The sequence below is a fragment of the Puma concolor genome, chromosome A2 (genome assembly GCF_028749965.1).
Source record: "Puma concolor isolate L17-30 chromosome A2, mPumCon1.1.hap2, whole genome shotgun sequence".
Lineage (NCBI taxonomy): Eukaryota > Metazoa > Chordata > Mammalia > Carnivora > Felidae > Puma > Puma concolor.
The window spans coordinates 130,397,703-130,414,947 of record NC_141668.1 but is presented as its reverse complement, the minus strand read 5'-3'; the positions used below and the strand labels follow the sequence as shown (position 1 = coordinate 130,414,947).

At 47.6% G+C, this 17,245-nt stretch overlaps 1 protein-coding gene across 1 annotated transcript in view; it reads right to left on the bottom strand.

Moving 5' to 3' along the window:
- The window catches only part of PDZRN3 (PDZ domain containing ring finger 3), a 242,153-nt gene extending 229,610 nt beyond the window's left edge, over positions 1 to 12,543 (bottom strand). The window contains exon 1 of the mRNA XM_025920850.2: positions 11,448 to 12,543. Coding sequence (XP_025776635.2) covers positions 11,448 to 12,170 — 723 coding nt within the window. The 5' untranslated portion in view covers positions 12,171 to 12,543. The remainder of the gene's footprint in view (positions 1 to 11,447) is intronic.
- Positions 12,544 to 17,245: the final 4,702 nt, after the last annotated feature.

Below are 17,245 nucleotides of genomic sequence, written 5' to 3'. Positions count from 1 at the left end.
AATTATGCTCTATGTAATTAAAGAGACATATATAAATGGGACAAGGGCAAAGGCTCCTGTCAATGCCACTTTGCTGACTTTTCACGGAAATGTTTACAAGGGGTTCTTTCGTCTAAAGAAAAATTTAACCGATATTAATCTGTACGGGGAGTTTATCATAACCCATGCTTTGAAATTTTCTCAATGGCCTAATGAAGTAATACAAACAAGGGGAAGAGCTCTATTTCACATAAACAACTGACTAAAGGGTCAGCTTTCTGAAGCAGGCACTGTATTCACACTCTAACCTGAGAAACTGAGGCTTCAAGAAATTCAGACACTTGCTTAAGATCACACAGCTGCAAAGAGGGAGAGCCAGGAATCAAGATCCATGGGACTCCAACGTCCGTGTTCTTTGTATTCCATGGGTAAATTCTGGCACTGTATCTTAAATCCTTTTGCCTCACAAGAGTGAACCTCCACATTAAAATGTCATGAAGGATTAGACATCTAATTAGTTTTGTAATCAGAGTTTTAAGCAAGGTTTCTTTGGACTATGTAATAACAGTGGCAAAGATTAGAGTGTCTATTATACCGTGAAGGGTATCATAAGAGTATTACGCCCCTGACAGGAACGGGGTGATGGTTAAGATCTCGGACTGCACAGTCAGAACCTGAGGTGAGTTTCCTCATCCCCAGAATGGGCATAATAATGGTTTCTTCTCACATCACGGGGTTATTATAAAGCATGAATGAGATAGACAACCGCCAACCAGTGCCTCAGTACAGTGCCTGGCCAACAGACTTGCTCACAAGATGAACAGGGGCACAGTGTGTGGTGAACGCTATGACACTGAGCACTGAGGGCCCTGGTTCTCTTTAGCCACATAAATTACTCTGCCCCAAAGTCCAAGCAAATCCCAAATTAACTCAGTCCATCTAAGGCAAGTTTGGGAGAGCCTCAAGTTAAGCAAAATACGATAGTTATGTATTCATCATACCATCTGGCTGTACGATGGGAATTCTTCCATGTATGTGTCTCTGTTTTCCCCCCAAAGTCTGGAGACAGAGTGGCACGTTCTAGGAGGGCTGGTTAAGTGCCAACAGATAGTCGGTATTTTAGAGATGGTAGCAGGACGACAAGTAAACATAATAGGAGCAGCTGGGGTTGAACCTTCAGTGCAGCGAGCTAGGACGGGCAAGTGATACTGTCCCGGTGGGATACGGGGACAAGGAGGGGAAGTAAGACACATGACGTACCCAGGCCTTGAGGGAGGTGGCCATGAGAGAACGGGGAAACAGGTGTTGGCTCACAACGGGACAGGACAATCAGTAAGTCCAAGAACGTGTGGACTTGGATAGGGACAGCAAACCTAGAAGATGCTGGGGAGATGGAAAGGGAGGGGTAACTGGCGACCACTGAGGCATGTGGACTGCTCCACGTTCTACCAGATCAGTGGGTCCTGATGGGCTGGGAAGAAAAGGTGAAAAACGGGAAAATCAGCAACAAAAATGTTGGTGACATGGCATCTCCTTGGCCGCTTTCCCTAGAACTGCCCCTATCCTGTTCCTCTTCTCTGGTGGCCTGTGTCTCTTTCCTTCAGGAGCCAGGACCCAGGAGACAGGCATGTCTCACCAACAGCCTGGGCAGCAGATGGAAAACGATGCCTCCAGTCGTTCTCTGGACCCCAGATACAGCACGGGCTCCTTGGGGTGGGGGGGGTGGAGCTGGAAGCTCTAACAGATCCTCAGCTCCCCAGCCTCCACCCAAGAACACAGCTCACTGCTGGGTCCCTAGGGCAGGGGAGGACCTCTTGGAGAGGTGCTTAGGTCTTTAGGATTAAGAAAGAACAGAGATATATTAGCCTTGGAGAAGGAGATGTGGGCACCAAGCCCTAAATAAATGGCATGAAAAGTCCACATAACTTACACCATTAAGTCAGCAGAAATGGAAACTCAATGTTCACGAACACCATAGTTGATTTCTCTGAAAATAAGCTTTGCTATCATATTCGAACAAGTAACTACTGGATCAATGTTTAAATTGTCCAAAACACAATCTGCTCAAATTTCAACTCAAGGTCTAAGTGGACAATATGGGAGGAAAAGTCAACGGTGGAAAAGGCAAAAATCAAATTTACTTTGTCAAAGTCACCTTACATGGTGGCTGGGGGCGGGGGGGAGTCTTTGTTTTTTAAGTGTCCAAGGACATGAAGTGTCTCCTACAGGAAAAGTCCCTTTTCCTTAGTATTACTCTGTCACCACCCTCCTCCAAACAATCTGGCCTCAGAAGCTTGGATGTGTGCCATCTCCTAATCCATGCGGTGGCCTCCAGAGCCCATCCATGCCACTGTCAACGTGGATTCTTTCTAAACACTCTTTTCCGCCCAGTGACGGGTGTTCCCCAATCACTGGTGTTGTGGGACTCACAGCCGAGAACTGGCTGGACTGGAAAGCTGCCCAGCGGGTTCTGAGAACTGTAATTGACTGACCGCCAGTCTATGTAACTGGGGTGACAGGACACCTCTCAGCCTCGGATTATGCAAAGCTTTCAGAGAGTCCCACAGCTGGGAAACAGCTCTGTCTGTGCACTAGTCACAAGAAAGCACAAAAATGTACAGCGGTGGGGGCTGAGAGACCAGGAGGCAGAGCTGGCTGCCAGAAATTCCCTACTGAAGAGATGAGGGTATCTTCACTTCCTTACACCGAAATGTGTTTGTCCTCTTTGCCATTCAAACTATGTTTCTAATGGCTGGCTGGGGTCAATCTCCTCCCTGTAACTCAACCTCCAGCTCTAAAGAAGGGATATTCTTGGGGGAAGAACAGGGGAGGGCTGTTCAAGCCTCAAACTGAAGGCAGTCATGAGGTTGATGCAAACGAACTGAAAATGGATGAGAGGCGCCCAGGTGGCTTAGTCAGTTAAGACCCACTCAGGTCACAATCTTGCGGTTCGTGGGTCAGGCCCCATCGAGCTCTTTGCTGACAGCTCAGAGCCTAGAGGCTGCTTCGGATTCTGCGATTCCCTCTCTCTCTCTGCCCCTCCCCTGCTCATGCTCGGACTCTATCTCAAAAATAAACATTAAAAAAGAAATGTATGAGACAGTCAATGTAAGTATCAGTGGTGTGTATCTGTCACCAAAATAAAAGTAAGCAAAGATGAGAAAGGCAAAGAGGATGGAAAAACAGGTGGAAAGAAATACAAAAAGAGCTTCTCTGAAGTCATACTATCTACAGAATAGTATACATAAACCCATCCATAGGCCAAACAAGTTATTTTTGAAAAACAGTATAGAGGGGCGCCTGGGTGGCGCAGTCGGTTAAGCGTCTGACTTCAGCCAGGTCACGATCTCGCGGTCCGTGAGTTCGAGCCCCGCGTCGGGCTCTGGGCTGATGGCTCAGAGCCTGGAGCCTGTTTCCGATTCTGTGTCTCCCTCTCTCTCTGCCCCTCCCCCGTTCATGCTCTGTCTCTCTCTGTCCCAAAAATAAATAAAAACATTGAAAACAAAAATTAAAAAAAAAAAAAAGAAAAAGAAAAACAGTATAGAGAAACAGTCCCGAGGTTCAAAGGTACATATGTAGTGTCTACTGTGCAGTTTTACTTAAATAACGTAAGAAATCCCTAAAAATCTACTTCTTTATTCCCATGAGTTTGATTTCAAGTCTGCACCTTTAACTTTTATCAACTCCTGTCTCTCCTGGTGAACATCTACAAGCAAGCCTTCACCGGAAAACTAACAAACAAGAACAAACTTTATTTAAGGAGCTACCGCATTGTCACATTTCCATAGGGTAAGCAAGCAAAAGTTACGCAGCTGGAACACGGGTAAGTTCTCCCTTATAGGAAGGCAGGGGCTCTGCCCAGCCAACCTCTCCTGAGCCTTGTTACTTTCAGTTAGACAGACACAAACACACCTAATAACCCCCTAAGCCTCATTTTATTCATGAGCTTTAACCACCTCCTTTACATGTTAGCCCAGAGGCTACCCTGACACAGCAAAACTGACCTGGCATGTTTCTCTTCTACCCAGTGGCCACCAGGGGAAAAGAGTCAGATAGGAACCCAGAGAACTAGTCACTCAGGGCAGCACGACTCTCACAATGAAACTGTGACCCTGTGAGCAAAAACTCCTGCCCATCTTCTCCATTACACCACTTCAAATTTCTCATGTTTCTTCAGCAATTCCTTTTAAAAAGATCTAAAAAACCTACAGGTGCCAGGCGCTCAACAGATGTTCAATCAATGCTCGTTAAGGCTTACTGTGCACCTAACACCAATCACCTGGTTTAATCCTAAAGCCAACTGTATCAGCCCAAATAGTATCCCATTTTAGAGATAAGACAAATAAGGCTTACAGGAGGTTACAAGATCCTCCCAGAGGCCCTAAACAGTGAGCCAGAGGAAACATGTGAATCCTATTTTCACCGACTCCAGGACTACATACAGCAGAGACACAGACACCTGAAAACAGCGCCTAGAAAAATTCTAAGGGTGACCTCTCTGCCCAGGACTCATTGCTGCTTAACCGCTGCCCAAAGAATAGTTCATCCCTCCCCGTTCCAGGCGACACTGCTGCAGGGCCCACTCACACACAGGCTGCACGGGGTCTCTGTCCCCTAAACTCCCCACGAATGTATATATGGAATGGGTGAGAAAGGTGGATGCCTGTGTCCATCTGTTAGTTATTTTCTTTACAAGACTAATCATTATGTTATACCACTTCCCTTTTTTATTGGAACAGGCTTATTAGAACACCATTAGTTCAGGGGGGGCAGAAGCTAAGCCATAGCAAAAGAGCTTGAGTAAACAAAGAGTAGGAAGACTTGTGTCGTGTTTTCAAAGACTCAAGTGGGTGACTGACCCCATGGGTTAAAGCTGCTCAGGTTGACCTCTGTATCCAGTGGTGCCTATCATGGTGCCTGGCACAATGTGTCTAAGAATGTGTGGAGCTAAACAGCAAGAATACACTCGGAAAAGATTCTATTTTCTTTCTACCATCAACCACTCGGTAAATTACTAGCATGAATATTAGAGAAATGAGCCACTATTCCATCCAGGATTCCATTTCTTTAATTCTTTTTTGTTTTACTGGATTCTCTTTTCATAGGATCTGTTTTATGTTCTGTGTGTTCTACACCAGACCTATGAAAATGGGAGTCACGGCATGGGAAGAACACACTTCATCAACATGGACCAGAAGCCACCAAACCAACTAGAAGGAGCCAAAGGAAGAGGATGGGAGAAGATGTTTAATCTTCCTGGCCTCGGTTTCTCCGCCTGTAATATGGAAGGTAATGGTTTGGTGTACCTACCTCACGGGGTCTGAGGATAAAATAAACACCTCCAATTAACATAGTGCCTGCATATATAAATAACAGCCCTCTAGAAACATGTATGAGACCTCACAGGAAACAGTGCCTCGGAAGAAAATGCTTTTCTTATTGTGGCCATAGTGTATGAGCCTGAAGTCAGACACTGGGCTCAAATCTCAGTTTTATACTTGGAATCTCTGTAAATTCTGGACTTTACCTAACTTTTATCTAACATATTTTTTAAAAAAGAGAGATCTACCTAATGAAAAAGATGGAGAAGCTCATATACATACGTACATAAAGCACCCTAAGTGTATGGCACCCAACATAATTAAATGAATACTTCTTTTCCTTTCAAGCTCCTGGTTCTATACTCTAATGCATAACAGCCTTATAGATTCTTAATTTTTTTTTTTTTTTTACATTTTATTTATTTTTGATAGAGACAGAGCACAAGTGGGGGAGGGGCAGAGAGACGGAGACACAGAATCTGAAGCAGGCTCCAGGGTCTGGGCTGTCAGCACAGAGCCTGACGCGGGGCTCAAACCCACAAACCTCGAGATCATGACTTGAGCCGAAGTCAAACCCTTAGCCAACGAGCCACCCAGGCGCCCCACGGCCTTATAGATTCTTATGCGTCAAATATTTTTACAAACCAGCAAGCATTATTTCCAAATGCAGAAGGAACCACTTATGAATAAATATCAGAATTCCCAATTCAAAAAGTCCAGTTCTAATTATTCAATTAAGAGTAGCTAACATAATTAAACCAAATCTTAATTCTGTGTATCAAACATTTAAATTAAATGGATTGACAGCCCACAATTCCTTTAGCTGAACTGGGCTGTTTTGTTAGATGCACTAGGAAATGGTTATTCGCTGAAGCTTTTCCAGAAACAGAAAATACACTGGAAGGTGAACACTGTGATAGATACATTTCAAAGTGTTTGCACATCTGGAAAGCCTTCTGATACAATTGTCTATTAGATTCACTTACCTCCAGGAGTTCTGAAATGGACAAAATCGTTTCTGGGATTTGGTGCTTGATACAATTTGATCTGGGTGGATCCAGCAGAACAAAAAGAATGCCTCCCAAAAACCTGGGAACAATTTTGTTAACTTGGGGGTCACGGAAAAACTCATTCTTTTTCAATACAAGCTCACTGTTGGTTTTCAGAAAACTGAAAAGTTGTGATGGCTGACAAGACAGCCTCTCCAATCTTGAATTCACCCACCAAACCAACACATATTGAAAGCTTACAGCGCACATGGCAATCTTGTGTCCAGGGCACAGCCCTGAAGAAGAGGGACGTGCTTCCTCCTGGGGAGACACAATAAACTGCCCTTCCAATTATTTAGTTACAGCTTTGATAAACACCATGCAGGAGGAGGACCAAAGTGAACATCTCAGGGCACCAGACCTCATCTACGAGGTGAGAGAGGGCTTCGTGGATGTAGGAGTGCTTGAGCTGGGATGGGAAGGATAGAAAGGTTATCTAGTGATGAGCAAACCTTAAGTGCTGGCATAAAGGCAGGGGCAGAAGGCGACATTTCAAAATTTGTAGATTATCTAGTGATGAGTATTTGCAAAGACTTGTAAGTAGAGAAAAGATCAAGTGTAAAGGCCCGGGGGCAGAAAGGAGCATAGGGTCATATTCATGGAACTTCCTGAGACTCAAGAAGCTGGGAAGAGAGAAGCAACAGGGTAAGAATGCAAGCAGACAGACAGGTGGTGGCTGACAGGATCCAGAGCACCATGGACCTTACAGCCACGCAAGTGAAACTAGAAAACAAATGAAGGGTTTCAGGAGGCTTCAGATTGACATTTCTGTTTTTCTTTGTAAGTTTGAGAGAGAAAAAGAGGACGCATATGCACAAGCAGAGGAGGGGCAGGCAGAGAGGGAGAGAGAATCCCTGGCAGGCTCCTCGCTTGTCAGCACAGAGCCTGACACGGGGCTCAAGCTCACAAACTGTGAGATCATGACCTCAGCTGAAATCAAGAGTCGGACACTTAACCAACTAAGTCACCCAGGCGCCCCTCAACCTGACATTTCTAAGAGATTATTCCCGGTGCTAGGTAATTGCATGAGAGCAAGAAAATACGTAGTGGGAGCAGTTGTGGTATAGGCAAGAGGTGGTGGTGGCTGAGATCAAGACTGATTTTGTTTCCAAGGTGACATCTGGCAGTGTCTGGAGACACCTGTGATCATCCCAACCTGAGCAGTGCTACGGACATCCAGCAGATAGAGCCAGGGATGCCGTTAAAGATCCTATAAAACAAGGAACACTGTTCCCCTCCCCCCCCCCCAACACACATACAATGAAGGATTATCTAGCCCAAAATGTTAATAGCTGGAGTTGGAAAACCGGTGGTTTGAACCAGGGATATCACTGGATGGGGAGGCAGAGCAGTAAATAGATTCCAAAAGTATTTTGGAGGGGCACCTCGATGGCTCATTGGGTTAAGCGTCCGACTTCGGCTCAGGTCACGATCTCACGGTTCGTGAGTTCCAGCCCCGCAATAGGCTCTGTATTGACAGCTCAGAGCCTGGAGCCTGTTTCGGATTCTGTGTCTCCCTCTCTCTCTGCCCCTCTCAAAAATAAACATTTAAAAATTTTTTAAAAAGGGTTTTGGACGGAAAATCACTAAGACTTAATGACGGACTGGATACAGAAATAAAAGTGCAAAGGTACCAAGGAGGAGTTCCCGGGTTTTCAGTAATTTTCAAGAAAATTTATGCTCAGAACTTTCCCTTGCTTGGAAAGCCAGAGAAGTCTATGAAATGCTTTTTCTCTTAGAATCAGGTAGGTCAGTCAGGGTGGAAAAACTGAGGCTGGCAGCAAAACTCTTGAACTTATTCAACCAAACCGTCATCACCATGTCTGTTGCGGCCCAGAAGCAGCTTCTTATTGGTTAAAGATGCCTGGTCAGGCCGTAGTTAACCACTGTGTAACTGCTGGGTAGGTCTGGGTTTTAGAACTTTACCCTGATCTTTTGTAAAAGGAGACTAATATGTGTTCATCTAGGTCTGTACTTGAACCCTAACTCTTCATCCAGAAGAGTAGCTAACCCAGCCTGACAAGCAGAGCAGCATCACCTGGGAGCTTGTGAGAACTACAGACTCTGAGGCCCCAAGCCAGCCCTAATTGATCAGTATCTTGAGGAGGTAAGATGCGGCAATCTGTTTTAACAAGCTATCTGGGTGATTTCGGATCACAGGGATGTTTGAGAAGCAAGCCCTAGTACCCATTTTAGAGCAGGAGAAACAACGTCTATGTAGGTCCAGCACAGACAAATCCTCAACACTCAGCGAGCGTCCAAAACCCAAAGGTTAAGGTAATTTTTAAAATGCCAGATCATTTTATGGAACAAGGTCTAGGTCTTGAAGGGCTGGTAGGGAAAATCTTCTAAGTGTTTCTTATCTACTTCAGCTTGGGACAGATAAACATTACGACTTATTAAAAAAAAAAAAAAAAAATCAAGTGTTGTGCATCAGAGTTTCCAAGCAATACAAATCCTTCTGCCTTTTGGAAGAGAATAAACAGTACCCAGCAGGAACAGAGAGTCGACCCAATGAAATAAACAAGTTCTTAAACAGCTCGCAGTGGGAGAGGTTTTTCTGGCTGATGCAGGAACAGCAAAAGCTTTTCAGCGAGGGCCACTGAGGGTTAACTTTGGGGCAAGAGGAGCAAGCTTCCCTGAGGCCTCAGTTGAGGCCAGCCAGGGTCTGAAGCCAGAGAGAGGAACTTGTGCAAACTGCAGGCCAGGCCATTCTTGGCTGTCCTTGAGGCTAGCGCTGGGGTGCATAGGAGTCCCAGGGCAGGCTCCAACTCCAGACCCGAACTTTCTCGGTAAGCTCAAAAAGCAACAACATCTTGTCCCTAAGCTTAATACCCTTGATTATCTTACTGGCTCACCCAGCACAGCTCCAAACACAACCACAGTTCAGATTCAAGTATCCTATTTTTGATTCTGAGAGAAGGTTTAACCAAACACTCCAGAAAGAAAACAGAAAGGCAAGAAGAAATAATAAACTAGCTTAACAATGAATGATGTATCAACTCCGGGGTAGTGAATGGCTTATTTATAAATAAGCATCACTTAAAACTACGCAGGAAGTTCGCATGACAGCATAAACAAGAGAAACTCAGGAACTCTTCTGCTGCAAACCCGGTGCCTGCTAGAGGACCAAGTCTTGCCCTCTGTTTTGGTGAGCAGGCTCACACCAGTCTTTTGTATGCCTGTGCGGTCCTGGGTGAGCCTCTCAGTTGTAAATATTTGCCCTTCGCCCAGAGCTGGCCAGCTGCTCAGACTGAGGCTGACAGGCCAGGGGGCCAGGATGGGGAGGGGAGGAGCGGGGAGAGGGAAAACTTGCAGGCCTGGTGTGTGCATAAAGAGGGGGTTGGGAGAGGGCAGAGAGAGGCGAAGCAGATGCAGGCCCCTGGGGCAAAAATGTTCTCCCACAGCCATATGGAACAGGCAACCACACAGTGGCACCACGCCCCTCCCCGTTTGCATAAAACGTGGCCTTTACAATCAGGAAAACCCTGGTTCTCAACAGGCGATTTTGCACGCGTCCAAACACACACCCCACCCCCAGAGAACACCTGATAATATTTGGAGACATTTTTAGTTGTCATGTCTTGGAGGCAGGAGTGCTACTAGTATCTAGTGGGTAGAGGCCAGGGAAGCTGCTAAACATTTTACAATGCAGAGGACGGCCTCCTCCAATAAAGAATGATGGGACTCAGTATGTCAATACATCCCAATGCTGATAACTCCGATGTAGAACCCGAATCCTCACTCTGTTCCCAGAGTCACAGTATGACTCTGGACAAGTTCTATGACCTCTCTGAACCTGCTTCTTCCACCTGAAAGGATTAAGTAGATAATGCCTGTAAAGTGCTTCCCACAGTTGCTAGAACATAATAAACACTCAAAAAATGGGCCTTGGGTTTACACTGAGAGGCAACACAATAGTGCTTATGACTCTGGGCTGGAAAGACAGGCACATGAGCATTCAGAAGGCAACTCTGGCACTAAAAGCTACGACCCAGGTACATGTCTGCCCCTCACAGGGGCTCAGTCTCTTCATCTACAAAATGGGAAGCATCCCAGCTGCCTCACTTGATTAAAAAGGAAACACCTGAGAAGTACTCAGCATAAGGCCTAGAGCAAAGCAAGCCTTCACTCAGGGTGACCGTTGTAATTACACCAACTATCAGCGCAAGGGGATGGCCCCAGGGGGATGTTAACACTTTGTTGAGCACACACTCTCCACCCAGCACAGGGCCAGGTCTTTGTAACTATTCTCTCCCAGTAGGCTGACAACCACCCATTTTACATTTAGGTAAACTGATGCATCTGGATGTTAAACCTCACAGTCACTCAGTTGGTGTGCAAAACGCCCAAGTTCTAAAATAGTTGCAATTTGAAAGAACTTCCTCTCAATTATTACTTTATGATTGGTGGCACCTTCTTTTTTTCTGGAATCCCCGCATGAACGCCACAGACGGGGCCTGGCTGTGTTTTACCCGTGTCACATCTCTAGGGACCAGTTTCTAACTTTAGAAAGGCTACACAGCTTGCTCAAGGTCAGCCAGCCAGTTGGCAGCAAAGCCCACGTCTGAATCCAGCTTTCACTCCAGGGGCCTGTCTTCTGGAATCCTTCTGAACTTATTCAGAACTGTGTATTTCATTTGCTCTTTCTGAAATTCCTAAGGATGCATGGATACAGTTTACCCTGTGTGTCGATATCTCATGCTTGGTGCCACAGGTATAGAGAACTAGGTTTTTCAACCTTAAGAAGTTAAGCAACTTCCCCAAGATCACCTAGCTGATCTGAGCAGCAAAACGTCTGACTTTGGAACTGCACTCATTCTTACTCCACGCTGTGGGGTCCTTTTAGTCTTTCCAGACCCCCGGAAGCTGCTGTAGCTACATTTCACCCTGTGTATGTGATCTGCAGGGACCATAGTTTCCAAGCTTAAACTGTTGCAGCGGCCCGCTCTTAGTGATACAGCGAGTAAGCAGTGGAAGGAGGCGGCAGGGATGCTCCTGGGAAGTTCCAGGCATCCCGGTGCCCAAAGGGACCAGGAGGGGCCCTGGGTACCCAGGGGAGCCCGGCAGGGGGTTGGGGCCGGTGGCGGGCGCCTACCTTGCCGCCGGGCGGCGCGGCCACGCAGCGGCTGAGCGAGTCGAGGCGCGCGCTGTACTCCGTGAACTTCTTTTGGTAGCGCAGTGCGGTCATCTGCAGCTCCAGCTGCGCCGCGGCCAGCTGCGCCACGAGCGACTTCTCGCGCTTGCCGGCGCGCAGCGCCTCCTTCTTGAGCGCCTTGTGCAGCGCGCCCAGGCGGGCCTGAAGCGCGCTGTTATGTGCCCGCAGGGCCCTGGCGCAGCAGTGGCCGCCCGCGCGCTGCTCGCCGTGCGTCAGGGGCAGCCCGCAGCCCTCCTGGCAGCGGCCCACCGGCCGCGCGTCGCACGCGTCGCGCATGTGCGCCTCCACGTCGCGCCGCAGCAGCACCTGGCCGCAGCCCGCGTGGCGGCAGCGCGCGGGCGCGAAGTCGCAGCGCTCGAGGTGCTCTGGCAGCTGCTGCAGCTTGACCACCCGGCCGCAGCCTCGCGCCGCGTGCGCGCACTTGATGTCCAGCTTGAGGATGAGGCGCTTGAGCGGCAGGACGTGGTTGAGCTCCTTGGCCGACAGGCGACCGCGGCAGCGCGCCGGGCAGCTGCCCTCCTGCACCACCCAGGGCAACACGCAGCCGGCGCAGAAGACGTGGCCGCACGGCGTGGTCAGCGGGTCCTCCAGGACCTTGTGGCACAGCGCGCACTTCAGGTCCGGGTCCACGTCGCCGTCGAAGCGGTCCAGCTCGAAGCCCATGGTGGCGGCCGGGGCCCGGGGTCGCCGCCGGGCGGCCGGCCGCCCCCTCCCTCCCTGCGAGGCAGCCCAGACGCGCCGGCTGCGCCTCCCGCTCGCTCGCTCGCTCTCCCCGGACTGAGCCTAATTGCTCCAGACTTCCTCGGAAAATGCCCGAGGAACAGGACTCCTCCAGCCGTATATGCGCGAGCGCGTGCGCACGTACATCCTGCCTCGGCTGTCTCCGGCCCGCCCCCTGCCACAAGGAGGAGGCAGAGGAGGATGGGGAGACCCCGAGAGAGGACTGGCCTGCCCAGGACGCCAGTCTGAGCCCTTCTCTCCGGCGACTCCTCTCTGCTCTCTTGCAGTTTTTGCTATAGGGTACCAACACAGGCCAAGAAAAGCTCACTGAGTTTGGAGCGGAGGCTGCTGTTGCCGCCCAGAGACTTCTCCTGGAGCCCCTTCCGGGACAGATCGTGACTTTTAACTCCCCTCCCCCGCGCTCTCTTTTCTTGGCTGATTGCAGAGAACGAAAAATATTTTGGGGTCAGCTATCTCAGCACTTACGGTCTTTATTTATTTCATTCCAGGGAAAGTTACTGAGCCTGCGGAACGCTCCAGCGACTGCAGTTCCGACCCGAGGTTCTGCGGAGCCCAGGATTTGGGCAGGCCAAGGATTCCAGGACCAGAGGGCGAATCTGCAGGGGGGAATCTGCGGGGAAGAGAGCTGCTCACAGGCTGTCGGGATGGGAGAGGGTAGAGTCCTGGCTCGGTCCATTTCACTTAACACCTCTCAAGTGTCCGCGCTTCTAAATCGGTCCCTTTAAAAATCATCAGTACGATGTTGTGAGAGAGTGTTAGCGCCATTTAAAAATTGTTTTACTGCCTGACAAGAGAAGTAACGCTGGTCCTACAAAGTGAAAAATCGCACAAGTATAAATCTGAGAGAAGTTCCCCATAACCCACCCTCACATCCCGTCATGTGAACTGTGTTCAGTTTTTTTTTTCCTTTGTTATACACAAATATTACTTTGTTACATTTCCATTTTCCACTTAGGGGACACTCAGGCTGGGAGAAGAAAAACAAAAAAGTGCTGTCAGATGTCCTACAGCAGTGTTTCTCAAATTTTAATGTGGAGGTGGAATCTGATCCCGATCCCGTAGGTCTGGGGCGGGGCCTGAGAATCTCCAAGTTAAAAGAGCTTCCAAAAAGAGGCTGATGCTTCCGGTGGCTGTACCTCCACCTGATTGGAAAGTGGCCATCCTTGAACCTGGACTTTTTTCCTTCTACTCAGGGTCAGTTTTTCAAGCAGTGTCGTGACACTTGTAGTTTTCAGCAATACTCCAGTGTGTTGAAGGAATACGTTGAGATTGCAAGTTACATGATAAAATACATAGCACCATCCATGGAGTTGGTGATTTTCTTTTTCACCCAGGGTTATAGACATTGATGAGAAACATGCAGTCCGCACCAGTAAGAAAGAAACCAAAGGAAAGAATTCTCAGTTGGACCCTGCTGGCAGTTTCTGAATAGTGAAGTGGAAAAGTTGGATCTCTGTGTTTAGTGTGGCTCTGAGGTCTAGAAAGTGGGATTACAACATCCATTTTGTCTAATTGCTTTTACTTCTCTTCTTTATCTGGCTGCTACAGCCCCATGACCTTCACTAGTTAACTGCTTCACCAGAGTGAAAGGATTCCCTTGATGTCCATAGGATTACTTGTTTTGAACTGACCTTTAAAAAGATGTCACTGACTAGGTTTTTCAATGCATCATTGAGGTCACTGGACAGTGTTCTTTAATCAGTGTTGGTGGCATTTGCTGTTTGTGGTAGAGGCTTTCTTTTCATTGCTGTAATCAATTAACGCATTTCTTTGATAGTACATGGGGTGGAATATAATTGGCCTTTGTTCAGAAAAGCATGTGCCAGGAATCCTCCATTAGTATATTTATTAAGCAGCTCACAGGTTCTCAGATAATGAGTAAGAAACACATTCTTTTCAACAAAGGTGTGTGGGCTTGTCAGTTTCACAGGGTGGGCTAGTGTCAACAGGGGGATAATCTTCAAACCAAACTGGTTTTGAGAAACCGGGGGAAGCTCATCATACACCATAAATGGGAAATCAGTGCTTGCTTTGGGTGTAAGCTTCTTTTAGGAGCCACCCACCACCACCTCCCCCTGCAGCCGACTGAGAGGCTGTTGATAAAATGCTACAGCTGAGGCCTACGAGAAGCTGTGGAGGAGTGTGGATCAGCTTCTTTGGGCAAAAGCAAAGTCTGGCAGAGCCACTCCTTATTGGTTAATTTTAGTATCAAAAATTTTGGAGGTCGGAATTAAAAACCACCTCCTAGAATGTCAGAGTTGGCGGACCATGCATATTATTTAGGGGCTAAATTTAACAGGGGGGCTGAGAACTACAAAAGTTTAAAACAAGTACAGTTTAAGGCAAGGTTTCTCAACCTTGGTTCTACTGACAGCCAAGCAATTCTTTGTTGTGGGGGCTTGTTCTGTCCATTCAACAACGTTTAGCAGCATCTCTGGTTACTGCCCACTAGATGCCAGTGACAACCCCATCCTCATACACACACACACACACACACACACACACCCCCCCGCCAGATTTTGCCCATGTGCCCTGGGGGCAAACTTGCCCTGGATTGAGAACTGCTGCTGGTTTAGGGCAACCTTTCATTAATTGCTGAAGTCAGGCAAGTACTAGCAGCCCACAACCCCTGCTAGCTGTAGAATGACCTAGGGAATGCAGCACAGAGAATGGTGTTAAATTAGAAAGCTGAGACAGCACACTCATAAACGTGAATACAAGCTTAGGAAGGTGAGTGTTGGGTCTGGCAGGCCCTCTGAGAAAACTAGCTAGTTTTTCTGACCTGGATGAGATACTAACTCAACAGTCGCAGAACCAGCTGACTGTTCATAAACATGATTCCTTGGGGACAGGTGGATCGGTCATTTTGCAAACGATCCTTTTTTTTTTTTTTAAATATTTAGTTTGGGGAGAGCACAAATTGGGGAGGGGCGGAGAGAGAGGGGGACAGAGGATCCCGAAACAAACTCTGTGCCGACAGGCTGAGCCCCATGTGGGGTTCGAACTCACGAAATGTGAGATCATGACCTGAGCCCATTTCAGACTTGCAACCCCACTGAGCCACCCAGGTGCCCCTGCAAATGATCCTTATGGCCTCCACCATCTTTGCTATCCCCCTTTCCTCTTACAGTCAGGTTTGGCACTTCCTCACCAAAAGTGATCCCAAGCCTAACTGCAATGCTATGTCCACCATCACCCTGATTTTGGCTTTTGTCCTCACGGTCTCTTCTATCGGATTGCGCCAGATGATAATGTGTGCCCTGTTGAGAGCTAGTACTCTGTGCGAAGCATTGTGCTCACTACTTGACCTTCATTTTTTCATTAACCCTCACAGCACATCACAAAGTACTTGTGTGTGTTGTTGGCTCCAGTTTACAAGTGAAGAAACTGAGGTTTACAGAGATTCTGTAAGTTATCAAAACAGCAGTCAAGAATATAGACAGAAGGATTCCACAACCCTCACACTTAACCTCTGTGACAACTATGTGGTTTACTGCATAACTCTTAACTCGGGAGTTACTACCTTACAAATGATGTAGAAAATCACTCCATGCCTTCAACATGACTCACCTGCCTCTTCCCTCCGTCAACCCTCAGCTTCCCCTAGGCTTTAGATGATTTGTGTGTTCGGCATTAAAGAAGGCAAAAAAGTCAAGATTTTTTGCTTTTTTTTGGCAGCAGCTTCCCTAGGCTTAACTACTTACATTCTACTAGCTGAAATAGTTCCATACATACAATTTGATTAATAAACCTTTTTTTTAAACCAACCAGAAGTACTACCAGAGAGTAGTAAGCTGTATTAGTCACAGGTGAACAGGTGTGACGCATCTCAAGCAGATTGCTTGCCTCCTAACATAGCCAATGTCAGCCCTTCTAGGGCCTGGGGCGTTTCATTTGGCCTTGGGCAGGAAGAAGAATAGGTAATTTTTTATCCTAGAGACTTGAAAATTTGGCTAAGTCAAGATGAGCTACCACAGTGGGGGGTATTGGCTAGAGAACAGGGGGAGTTGTGAAAAAGCTTCTTACAAATTTGTGCAAGACTCTGGTGCTGCACAGTGGTGAGCCCTCCTTTCCTGTCCCTTCAGATGGGACTAGTTTGTACAGCACCACGTATATTCCCATGTATAACATTCATCACACTTGGAATGCCTTAATTTCCCCAATAGTTAATTAATTCGTAGCTTCTGTACGCTAAGAAGGTGCTGTCGTGGCACTGGGGTGACAGGGGTGAACCAGATGGGCAATGGTGCCCAGCTGAGTCCTCGTTCCACGGTGCAAAAAACCAAGTATCAATAAACAAATAAGTGACCGACACCATGATGGTATGTTGGAAGTTCTCTACAGCAGTGCTGATCAAAGTGTGGTCAGAGGCGTGGCATCACCTGGAAACCTGCTGAAACTACAGGATCTCAGGCTTCCTCCTGGATGTACTGAGTTAGAATCTGCATTTTAACAGTGTCCCCAAGTGGTATGTATGCACCTAAAGTTTGAGAAGCCCTGCTATAAACACTATGCAACAAGCTGTTGTGCTAGAGAGAAATTAGAGGAGCCCATTCCAAATAGGGAAGTCTGATGACAGGAGAAATGGGAGTTGTTTGAAGGGCGAGAATGAGCTGGCAATAGTCAGCGGAGAACATTCCAGGCAGAAGCGGCAGAAAGTACAGAGGTCCAGAGGAAGTCAAGCACTTGGTTTAAGTTAGAGCTTGCCTAGGACCTAAAACAGGGTGAGAAAGGGGAAGGATAGCATTGAGTAAGGGTAGAGAAGTGGGTAGAATCCAAACATCCAGGGCTGGCAGGCCACACAGCAGACTAAAGGGTTTCAAATGACCTGAGAGTGCCGGGTGGCATGGGTAGGTTTTGGTAGCAGAGGGGCACAGCTTGATCAATGTCCACCTCCCCACCCCCATTCTATTCTAGAGCAGGGCTACCGTATCCATCTTCTTTCCCACATATTTAACACTTAGTAGAGACTTAAAAATGCTGAACAAACTGCTCCC